This window comes from Marmota monax, unplaced genomic scaffold (genome assembly GCF_021218885.2).
Source record: "Marmota monax isolate L192 unplaced genomic scaffold, Marmota_monax_Labrador192_F-V1.1 WCK01_AAM20220418_F8-fsc00892, whole genome shotgun sequence".
In the NCBI taxonomy this organism is placed as follows: domain Eukaryota; kingdom Metazoa; phylum Chordata; class Mammalia; order Rodentia; family Sciuridae; genus Marmota; species Marmota monax.
In genome coordinates, this window is record NW_026694480.1 from 46,588 (window position 1) to 58,879 (window position 12,292).

Here is a 12,292-nt window from a genome sequence, read left to right on the forward strand (position 1 = left end):
TTGTTTTTAGTCTTTTCTGATTTGGAGTTTTTTCTGAGTCATCTGCTGTGACCAGTTGCTTACAGTTGATTCTGCTTTGCCAACAGTACCTTTGGGGGGAAAAGGCTTAAGCTTTCTCTTGTGCTGAAGTCATTTCTGGAAGTAAGTTAAATACTCAAGGACAAATTTTGGGGGAAAAATTTTTTTTTCCTACTGACACAAGAATAGAAAATCTCACAGAATTGTGAAGACAAATAAGTTGCTTTTCTAAAAGCAAGAAAATTTGAAAGTTTAAAAATGTAAATAGTATTTTGCTAGTTGGCATTTCTCAGACTAAGCTGTGTTGCAGCTTTTTGCTTTGTCTTTATGCCTCTTTGGAGTCTAACAAGGAGTTTTTTTCTCACAGGATATGGCTTATGTTCTTTGGTCAGCCAAATGGGTCTCCTCTGGCAGTTCGTGAATGTGTGTGTGAGGGTTTCAAACTGGCCAACAGAGCAACTTTGAATAAAACAATTTAAGTGGATCACTTTGGGTTTTCTTCTTTAGCACTTCTTTAGTACTTAGTACTTCTTTTGTGGAGATTCAAATGCTTTTGTAATAAGAGAATATTCCTGAAATAAAATGTAAGGAAACAATGTGTTCTGTGCCTATTCACAATCTATATAATCAAAATATCTATTTGTCTATTATCTAGTTAAACCAGTGAGTTTTCCTTAAAAAAGAAGAAAAAAAAAAACAAAAAGAAAGTTCTGCAAAGGTGTATAAACTCTGTTAGTAATGATTTTTTAAAAATTATATGGGAGTCAAGTGTAGTGGCTCACACCTATAATTCCTCAGGAGGCTGAGGCAGGAGTATCACAGGTTTTAAGCTAGCCTAGGCAATTTAGCAAGACCTTGTTTCAAAATAAAATATAAAATGGGCTGGGGATATAGCTCAGTGATAGAGTGTCCATAGGTTTAATCCCAAGTAGTGAAAATAAATTTTATCAGGCAAAAGAAAGTTTAGTATGAAAGACACTTTAGTAATCATTAAAGATTTTCTGAGAAAAAAAAAATTCAGCTTTCCTGGGTTGTTATAAGAGAGGTTTATTTCCCCCCTTAAATAGAATCATTCCCCCCAGTTGGTACATATAGAACTTGTAAAGCCCTGCAGTTTTCCCACTGATAGAAACATCTTTGAGATAATAAGTAGAATTAGCTGACACGGTAAATGATCAGTATCTGCAATATGGTGTGTTCTTTAAGAACAGTTGTCTTTCTTATTCTGGATTCATCTCATTATAAATTAAAATGTATTTTGAGGGAGCAGTATGAAAGATGAACTAGAAAATCTTCATTATTTTCTGTTTGGTTCATCATTTCATTCAAAGTTATTCTTTAGCTATTCTTACATGAATCTCTAATAATCATGGAGTAAACATTCTGAGCTGTAATTACATGAAGGAATTCTCAAGAGATTGGAGCGATTCACTGTTATTATGGGTTAATTTGAACACTAATCTTATGATCATAGCAAAGATAGTCCACATTTCCTGTTAAATCCAATTGTCCACAGGCTGCTTCAGGGAGCACTTTGCTTTCCAGCAGTTTTGTGCTGGGCATAGAGGGCTGCATGGATGTAAGGCAATTGGTACTTTTCCCCAGAAGGACACATTGTGTTCCTTCTATGTCCTTCATTCACATTGGTAAAAAATAAAATATCTGATAATTGACTTTTTAAAGCTTAAGGTTGATATTGAAAACGTTTTAGTAACCTAGCAATGAACACACACACCCCACAAAAATCTTGTGCTAGAAAGACTTTTGTGGATTAACTGTCTAATTATGAATGAGACCATTTCCCTATGCATATAATAGTGGTATAGTCTTCTTTCCCTCAAGAAAGAAAGTCAGGAGTTTGCTGACCACTCCTCTTTTCTCGAATCTCTGCACTAACAGTGTCACTGGCTACTGGATGTCCACTTGGCCTTTTAGCTTGATTTTCTGAAATCCAGTGCCCAGATTTTATTTTGTTTTATTTCTCTAGAGAAATTTTGTGAGACTGGAGCAAACTTTCCAATTCTAGGTCAATATTGGGAGTATATCACTAACGAGGAAGAATCTCAGTAATGGAAATGATGAGTAAATGCATAATGCTGTGCTAGTCACTGTGGAACAAAGCCTGACACCTTCCCTCATCCAGCAGAAGTGCTGTCTAAGAAGTAGTCACAGCCCTTTTTGGTGATAAAAGGGCACAGTCGGGAGGGCTTTCCTTTAGGCCTTCTGAGGAAGGAAAGAAACCTGGGAGACACTGCATATTCATGAGAGTTCCTATGGAGGCAAAGCTGCAGTCCTTAAACTGCAGAGTTACATAACCCTGTAGGTTTTCTCATAAAAGAGATCCAAGATGATGGCAAGCATAAAAATTTTTTAAATATATTTATATTTTAAAGTTGTGGTAAAAATATATGACAGACCTTACTACTTAAGCCATTTTTAAGTGTGCATTTCAGTGGCATTAAGGACATTCATGTTGTTTTACAGCCATCACCGCCATCCATCTGCAGAATTTGTTTCATTGTGAGAAACTTAAACTCTGTATCCCTTAAAGAATAACTCCAATTTCTTCCTCTCCCAGCCCCTGGGGACCACCATTCTACTTTCTGTCTCCATGAATTGAACTATTCTATGTACCTCAGATGACTGGAATCATACTGTATTTATCCTTTATGACTGGCTTATTTTACTTGGCATGATGCCTTTAAGGTTCTTCTATCCTGTAGCATAGGTCAGAATTTTATTCATTTTTAAGTTCATTGCAGGTGAATGCCACATTTTGTTTTGTTAATCCATTCATCCACCAATAAACAGTGGCTTACTTTCACCTTTTTGCTATTGTGAATAATGATGTTATAGACATGAATATATAAATATCTCTTAAGAGATTCTGTTTCCATTTCTTTGGGGGTATACCTAGAAGAGGAATTTCTGGGTCTAATAATTCTGTTTTTAATTTTTTGAGGAACCATCATACTATTTTCTATAGCATCTGCACCATTTTACAGTATGCAAGGGTTCTAGTCTTTCCATGTCCTCCAAATACTTGTTATCTTATTCTTTCTGTTCCTCCTCTTTTTCTTCCTCCTCATGAGTGAGAAATTGAATTTTTTTTGGTGGATGGAAACAATACCTTTTATTTTATTTATTTATTTTTATGCAATGCTAAGGATCAAATCCAGTGCCTTACACATGCTAGACAAGCGCTCTACCACTGAGCCACGACCCCAGCCCTCATTGTGCTTTTGATTTGCATTTTCCTACTAATTAGTAATGTTGAGCATGTTTTCATGTGTCTGTTAACCATTTGCATAATCGTCTTTGGAGCAATGTCTATACAAATCCTTTGCCCATTTTGTAATTGTTTTTATTTATTTATTTAATTGGGGTTTTTTTTTTGGGGGGGTTGTTTTTTGCTATCTTTGAGTTTTAGGTATTTCCTTTTGTATTCTAGATGTTAAAGCTTAATCAGATGTATGATTTATAAATATTTTCTCCCATTCTATAGTTTGCCGTTTTACTGTGTTGGTAGTGTTCTTTGATTCACAGATGTTTTTAATTTTGAGGAAGTCCAAGTTGTCTATTTTTTTTTATTGTTGTTGTTGAGTATGCTTTTAGTATCATAGCCCAAAAGTTATAGCCAAATCTAGTATTATGATACTTTCCCCCTATACTTTATTTTGTTTTTATAATTCTATACTACTTAAGCTACTGTCTTTGATCCATCTTCAGGTTTTATGTGATAAGGATCCAATTTCATCTTTTACACATGGATATCCATTTTTCTAGCACCATTTGTTGAAAAAACTGCATCTTTCCCCCAATTGAATAGTCTCAGCACTCTTGTTGAAAATCATTTGACTGTATAGGGGAGTGTTTCCTTTGGGGTTCCCTTTTATATTTCATTGGTCCTTGGGTCTGTCTTTATGCCAGTCCTGCGTTGTTTTAAAATCAGAAAGTGTGAATCTTCCAACTTTGTTCTTTTCCAAAATTATTTTGACTATTTGGGGCTCCCTGAATTTTAGGATGGGATGCTTCTATTTCTACAAAAAAAAAATTCATAGAAATAATGATAGGGATTGCATTGAATGTGTAGATTGCTCTTGATAGTATTGACATCTTAACAATATTAAGTCTTATAATTCATGCACTTGAGATGTCTTTGTAAATATTTGTTGTCTTTAATTTTCTTATCAGTGTTTTATAGTTTTCATCTTTCACTTCCTTGGTTAATTCATCAGTATTTTATTATTTTTGCTGCTATTGTAAATGGAATTGTTTTCTTAATTTCCTTTTTTGATTGTTTATTGTTAGTATATAAAACACACACCTGGTTTTTGTGTGTCAATTTTGTATCCTGACACTTTGCTGAATTGCATAGCTTTTTAAGTGCTTTCGTAACTCTCAGGATGTTTTCCTATGGCAGATTGTTTCCAAGTTGAAGGATGAAATAATTCTAATAGAGAAAGAACGCACAGACCTTCAACTGCACATGGCGAGAACAGACTGGTGGTGTGAGAACCTTGGCCTGTGGAAAGCATCCATCACCAGTGGAGAGGTAGACTTCACTACTTTTGCCCGATATTTATTTTAAAGTTTGACTTTACAAGGCAAAATTTTGTTCTTGAGAATTAAAACTGATGCTAGAAAATCTCTACTCGTTCATTTAGACCATATTTGTCTGCTGTCTTCCTTCCCTCAATATTTTCACTCAGTTTTGCCTGGAGTTAGTAACTATCACAGGCTGCTTGATACAGATCTGATCTTACCCTGCTTTGTATGAAAAGTTGCTCTTGTTCACTAGAATTGCAAGCAACTTTGCTATCAGAGCATGTAATGCCCCTGAGTGACCAGTTTATTTTTCCGATGATGATTGAAATAAAATGGAAAGTACTTTTTGAAACTTAAGAGTTTTAAAAATTTAAGTACATCTGATTGTTCCATCTTGCTGACTTGAATTGCTTAAACCTCAGACATTCTAAGTTCTTTATTAATGAATGTTTTCCCTTTTAATTACCTGACTGTTCTTTGAGAGATATGGGATAACAGAGTGCAGTTACATAAACTAGACTCTAATTTCACTTCGGAGGAAAGATGCTTATAGGCATGACAACTCCCACTGTAACTCAGGTGGAAACCTGGAGACAAAAATCATGTCTACTGTGTACAGATAGCAATATCCTGAGAAGGTAGTGTTATTGTTTTGCTTTGTCATTGTTTCAAATGGCTGTCTTTGTTCTTCTCTGCTATCATATGAGTGACTTGACACTCCTGCTGGGGGAGGGCTTAAAATTCACAATCTTAAGTTCACTTCTAGATAGATGATAAAACAAAGCAGTTTTCCAAGAGCTTCCCTGAAAGAGTTTAACCAAATGCCCTTTGGCACTTGTTGGCACTCCCATTAGCGCAGCCATAGGACAGTATACCTTTTTAGAGGTCAGGGAAGGCCTTGGAATACCATATGAAAAATATATTAGTTGATAATTGCAGATGAAGTTATTATTTGGGGGGAAATCTAGAAACGTGATGGGCTCAAGGGTACATAATGTCAAAGGGTAGTAGAGGAAACCTGTTGAAGGGAAAGAACACAAATTTTGTCACCTCAGCATTGCTTAGAGCTGTATATTTCCAGTATGTCAGATATTCAGGGAGGGAAGGAGGGAGGGATGAAATGGAAATCCCCAAAGGTACTTTGCCCTGGTAATCAGCCATTACACTGGGGTTTGCTGTGGTCCTTGTCACTGACAAGATAAGGGAAATGGAAACAGCGGAGTCACCTGACAGCCAGCAGTCACAAAGCAATCTCACATACAAATGTGTGGAAGATGCATTTACATGGAGCCAGACTGTTGACTTCTGATCCTGGGGGACCCATTCATTAGATGTGTGGTCCTAGGAAAGTCCATAACCCTGTCTTTGCCTCTACTTTCCCGTCCATACGGGTGGGGGGACAGTTTCCCTACCTCACAGGGCAGAGTGGGTTTTTTCAGTAAACTTTGCATCTCTTTCTTTTGCCTTTCTTATTGATTCCTTTTCTCTAATTCAGTTTTTGATACTAATTTAGACAAATGTTCAATGTATTTTCTTATCTATTTGGGTTAAAAATAATAGTGGCCTATTCTGAATTATGATGGCAGGCATGTATACATGTGTGTGAGAATTAAGTTGTAAGATTTCACAATGTAAAATTTCACAAAAACAACAATCATGGGTTATTGAGTCCTGATATGAACTGAGGAGGCCCTCAAGCCTTCCCTGAAAGAGGCTCTCACTATCTGATAACTCTTTGCTTGCTATGAATGTTTTTTCAGGGAAGTACACTTAAGAGGTTAAGCCTACTGTATATGTTTTATTTTGCTGTGTAATAGATTTCTTAGCTTAAAACAGCACCCTTTATCACCTCACACTTCTGTATGTCAGGAATAGGTACAGTATGGATAGTTCTTTGTCCATTGTATCACAAGGCTGAAGTCAAGGCATTGGCCAGACTGAGTCCTTATCTGGGACCTCTGGGGGTAAAAAAAAAAAAAAAAAGAAAAAAGAAAGTGTCCAAGATTTTCAGGTTTATTTGCAGAATTCAGTTCCTTGTGGTTGAAGATCAGAGGTCTATTTCCTTTCTGGCCTCCTTCTTGGACTTCCAGACTTTCTGACTTCCTTTTCTGTTATTTGCCAGAAAAAAACTCTCTGCTTTTAAAAGGGCTCATATGATTAGGTTAGAACCACCCAGATAGCTTCTGTCTGAAGATTTGTGCCATATTGCATAACCTAATTGTCAGAATACAATCCATCATGTTCACAGACCCAGGCATTATGCAGGGCACACCAGGGAGAGGGAGGTCTCAGAGGACATTTTAAAACCTTCCTACTACATCCTCTCACCTTGCTTTAGGTTGTTGATTTTGACTTTTTTTTTCAAGGTTACAGAAGAGAATGGTGAGCAAATGCCTTGTTACTTTGTCACAGTAAGCCTACAAGAAGTTGGAGGAGTTGAAACTAAAAACTGGACTGTCCCAAGAAGGCTCAGTGAGTTTCAGAATTTACACCGGAAACTCAGTGAGGTATGAATACTCAGGAATGCAAGATTCTAGCATTACTGAGCACAAAGAGATTTAAGAGCTCATTCTAGTTTTCACACATTAAGAAAACTGATTAGTCTTTCTCTTTGCTGTTGATACTGGCACAGTGACATTTTCAGCTTGACATTTGGAAATTACTCATAAGTCCAACTCTAGTCTGATCCTTCAAGACAGTTGTCTGATTTTCATTGTAAATTGCCATAGAGCCTCAGAGCTACAAGTGACCAGGAATCACATAGGGCCAGTGGTGTTGAAGCTGCCAGTTGTGACCCTTTAATGAGTAGTGAAACCAATTATGAGTTACAGCAATAGCAGGAGAGTAAAGTATATTGGCTGCCCTCACATTTACTAACAGAGGCACAGCCTCCAGAGCCAGACTGCTCGACTCTGAATCCTAGCTTTACACCAAGAGACTTAAGAAGTGTGGCCTGGGGTTCATCACTCAATCTTTTTATACTCTTCTCATCAGTGAAATAGAAATATTAATAGTTCCTGTTCACCTACCTCACAGGGTTATTGTGAGAACTAAGGGAATAAATGTATACAGAGCATTTAGAAGAACGTGTGGCATATATTAGGCATTATTGTGTTTTATTAATAATAATAGTCGCAGTAATGACCACTGTTTCACTTTTGTTTTATATGTGTGTATAAGATTCACATATGGATGTGTGTATTTTTTATTTTTTAGTTGTAGGTGGACACAATATATTTATTTTTATTTATTTATTTTTATGTGGTGCTGAGAATTGAACCCAGGGCCTCATGCATGCAACGCAAGTGCTCTACCACTGAGCTACAACCCCAGCCCAAGGACAAGTGTATTTTTTTAAAGCAATGCTAGTTTGTTTTTGTTTTTTTTTTTAATATCTTTTAGTTGCCAATGGGCCTTTATTTTATTTATTTATATGTGATGCTGAGAATTGGATCCAGTGCCTCATATATGCTAGGCAAGCAGTCTACCACTGAGCCACAACACCAGCCCCTTATTGTTGCAATGTAGCATGCATTTCCTACTATGGGTTTTAGTCAAAAATGTTTGCATGCCACTAATCTAGGTCAATTTTTATATTTGATAATTTTATATCTGATTCCAGAATTAACTGACTTGTCTGTCATTAGACATGTTCATAGTGAGCAAATTGAGATCATCTTGCTTTCAGTTTATTATTCTCCTACTTTTCCTCAGGCCTTGAATCTTCTCTAACTCTCTTCCTACTGGAGGTAATTGCTGTTTCCCCAGCAATGAAAAGCTCTTCAGTCATTTCTACTTTAATTCAAGTCTATTTTTGTCTTGCACAAAATTAACTACAACTGGAAAAACTCTTGTGGTCACCTCTTAGACTCCTCTTTTGCAAATGAAATATGTCTGTTTCCTTTAACCTTGTCTCCTAAGGTGATTTTTTTAAAACTCTCTTAATCACTAGCTTCTGAATATTAAACTTCTTCAACTGCTTTTTAAAGGATGATATCCCAAACTAAATGCCATACGTATTACAGCATTTCTCAAATTGACTATGGTCACTCCAGCAATCTAGAAAGCAAAATATTTATCTGAATGTAAGAATAAATTCTTTCCAAAATTGTTGAGTAAAATTGATACTACAGAAAATTGCATTGTTTGCCCTGTGGCAAACCTTTGTGAAACCAAAGTTTAGTATCAAGCTAGTTGCTGATAAAAATGGAAGGAGGAAAGGCATTTAGGGGCAATTTTGAAATAAAATGTACTCATAAAATTAAATGTATTTAGGAAACAAAAAATAATTACACTAAAGCATTACAAGAAACAAATTTTGAAAATGCTGTATGTATCCTTTTGTCTCATCATCTTTCCTCATTTGTGGACTGATGGCTGGGCTCTTCTTTAATCTTGCCATTTCTTACCTTGCAAGATTTCCTGTTGTGAGAATTTTTTCTGTTGGCAGCTGTGACAGGAAGTAACTTTTTGGGTCCTGGTGATTTTATTCTTCCCTTCCAGCTCTCACTGTCTGTTTCATTTCCCTAAAATTTCATAGAACTGTTATAAGGATGAAATAACATTCCACATTTCTAGCACAGTGTCTGATAGAATGTATGACTTAATCCATAACAGGCAATCTATTGTTATTAATTATTAATATATCTTATTATGATTAATGTATTTACTTTCTACAGTTTGACATTGCAGGGCATAATAAAACTACAACCCAACTTTGCTTTTTCCCCCACCCCCTTTTTTTTAAACTTGGGTCACTTTGTTTACAAGCATGTTAGAAATACTGCTCTAGTAGGAAAATTTTTGTGAACCAGGTTTTCATACCAAGCATAACGTGCTACTGTGCATGTTATTACAACTCCATATTATCAGCCTAGCTTCATGATTTCATGTCTTCTAGGTATTTCTAGCTCTGGGGATGAGCTTTAACTTTTTCCATCAAATGCACTATTCGTCCAGATACTTTAAGTCCAGTTACAGTGGATAGATTTTCAAGATCTTAAATCTCAGAGGCACAAGTATAGGAGGAAGATATTTGTTTTGTTCTAATTATCTAAATCTTTTAAAAGGTTAAGATATAATTTTAAAACACTAACATTTAATTTTTCTCCTACAGTGTGTCCCTTCTATTAAAAAAGTCCAGTTGCCTTCTCTTAGCAAGCTGCCTTTCAAATCTATAGATCACAAGTTTATGGAAAAGTCAAAGAATCAATTAAATAAGTTTTTACAGGTAAGCAAGTGAAAAGTTTTAGATATGAAAAGGAAAATGAGTTATTTGGAGTTAAGTAATCATTGTCCTGAAAGCTTGCTAGTTTGATTTTTGTTCTCACCAGCTGTGCCAAACTTACTGTCAGGAGCTGCCAGCTTTTTTTGCATTGCTTATCCCCACCAAAGGAAACTTACTACTGTCCTGACTTTAAGCAATAGTTATCATTATTTTTGAACTTGATGTAAGTGAAAATATACAGTGCACATTCCTTTGTGTCTTTTTCATTCAACATTATATTCATGAGATTCATGCAAGTGTTGTTTTAGTTGTAGATCATTTTCATTACTGCATAGATTTTTCTTTGTGTGAACACACTACACTCTATCTGTTCTATTGTTGATGGGTATTTAGAATTTGAGGCTTTTACAGGGTGGCTTTTTCTAGTGCATGTTGTTTGGAGAATATATGTTAATACCTAAGGATTGTAATTTTTCAATGTGAGTGTAGACTCACCAGTAACATGTAAGGGTTCTCATTGCTTCACATCCTCATTAACACTTATTTTCTGTCTTTTACTTCTTAGCTGGTGGTTCATTGCAGTTTTAATTATTCATTTATTTTTTGGTGGTGATGGGGTGTTTTTCCCTTGACCCCAGTTTCATAATATTGAGCCCTCTCAGAAGTGGTTATTCTAGGTGGATTTATAGGATGTGTCAGGTCATTTGCCATCTGAACAGATTGTAAGCCTCATGGACTAATCCCTCTGAGATTAAAAAAACCTCATCACTGTCCCAGTTGCTGTTATCAGAAGCATACTTTGCTCCACAGTGTTCCATCTCCTCTGGTAGTGACCATCATAAATGGTAATAGTTCATTGGCTTATTCACTCTTAAATTCTATACTTTGAATGATAGACACATTTTTGTCATTACATTGATGATCTTACTGTCTTATCGTATTTGTACATAAACATACTCAATTTATGTTCTGCCCTCATCTCCCCTAGGTCAGATATGTACGTTCAGAACTCTAGATAATTTCCAGCTTAAGGTCCAATAAAAACAGTTATGTAATTATGTAAACAAGCATTGTTTCAAAGGTGGTGGATCACAGTGAAATGAAACTGTTGCTGGCAGGCAGGGCCACCATGGAATTCAGAAGTTCCTTTTTCAGCAGACGTACAAAGTCTGAACATAGCCATGAAAGGTTGTGTAATGGTATTCATGAATAATTTGCAAACATTTAAGTTACCCAAACACAGATGAGTGAATGTTATCTTTCAAAGGCAGTGGCCCCTGAGATCTATGAGTTGTTTGTAAAGTAGAAATTTTTTGTTGCTCAAAGTGGTACAGAGTTGAGTGAGTTCCATCATCTGCACAGTATTTCCTACAGGCAGTGATTAGGGAATTCACCCTGGTGAGGATTATTTGCTATTAAGATCACTGAGAATAGATCTTATATATAGTTCATTGTGGAGAGAAGGGGTTAAGTTCAGAATTATGATGAAAGTAAATTCATGACACAATCAATTTTAACCTAAGTGTCCCTCACTTTTAATTTCCTTTCCTATGTCTGAGTTGCTACTGCACATATCCATGCCAGTCTTCTGCAGAGTATGTGTTTGCCTTACTTGTAGTAGCTCCCAGCAGCACAGATCATTTCTTATCTAGAGTAATTAATCCTCTTTCTTCTGCAGAAGCTACTTTCAGATGAAAGACTGTGTCAGAGCGAAGCACTTTATGCCTTTTTGAGCCCTTCTCCTGACTACCTCAAGGTCATTGATGTGCAGGGGAAAAAAAACTCTTTTTCATTATCCTCATTTTTGGAAAAACTTCCCCGTGACTTCTTCTCCCATCAGGAGGTGAGTGCTCCAAAGGCTACCACTTTTGTAGCATGTTTAAGTAGATATTTTTTTGAAGGCTGTTTGAAGTAACAGAATCTTAGCAAATGCATATTACTAAGGAAGGGAAAGAACAAATGCGTCCATCTTCAGTTATTATCTCTGTTATATTTTGGGTCATCTGCTTGTCTTCCCCTATTAATCACCTGGATAAGTTAAGATGCATAAATAAAATGATTACTAAACAAGGTGAATAAGTGAACTGTGGATGAGAAGTTCCATAGGAGACAATCCCTGGGGATGGGGAAGCAGATTGAAGACCGTCATTATGGAGTAGTTGGACCAGTACTGAAGGTTCAGAGGAAGGATGTGTTTGTGGGATGGTCAGTAGGTCATTGGACTAGACTGGAGGGTTTCTGTGGTGCTCTAATGGAAGAGAAGGCAGGGTTCATGTCAGGCTAAGGAGTTTAAACTATCTCCAGGAAATAGAGAGCTGTGGAATATTTTGAAGCAAGATGAATATGTCAGCAATATGTATGAGTAATGGAATGAATAGAAAGAAACTGTAGACATGTTCAGTCTCATATTCTAGATGTCAGGCTCTTGACTCATGTGTAGGTCACTGAGGCCCCTTGTTTGACTCTGTAGCAAATTGCATAAAACCATCTCTGAAATTT

The 12,292-nt window shown here is 36.3% G+C and overlaps 1 protein-coding gene across 4 annotated transcripts in view; it reads left to right on the forward strand.

Annotated features, from left to right (window-relative positions):
• Window positions 1-12,292, forward strand: part of LOC124075591 (sorting nexin-25) — a 65,533-nt gene that overhangs the window by 43,077 nt on the left and 10,164 nt on the right. For all 4 annotated transcript variants that reach the window (XM_046419098.2, XM_058571214.1, XM_058571215.1 and 1 more), the window contains 4 exons: window positions 4,442-4,573; window positions 6,933-7,073; window positions 9,683-9,796; window positions 11,472-11,637. In XM_046419098.2, the coding sequence (XP_046275054.2) occupies window positions 4,442-4,573; window positions 6,933-7,073; window positions 9,683-9,796; window positions 11,472-11,637 (553 nt within the window). The remainder of the gene's footprint in view (window positions 1-4,441; window positions 4,574-6,932; window positions 7,074-9,682; window positions 9,797-11,471; window positions 11,638-12,292) is intronic.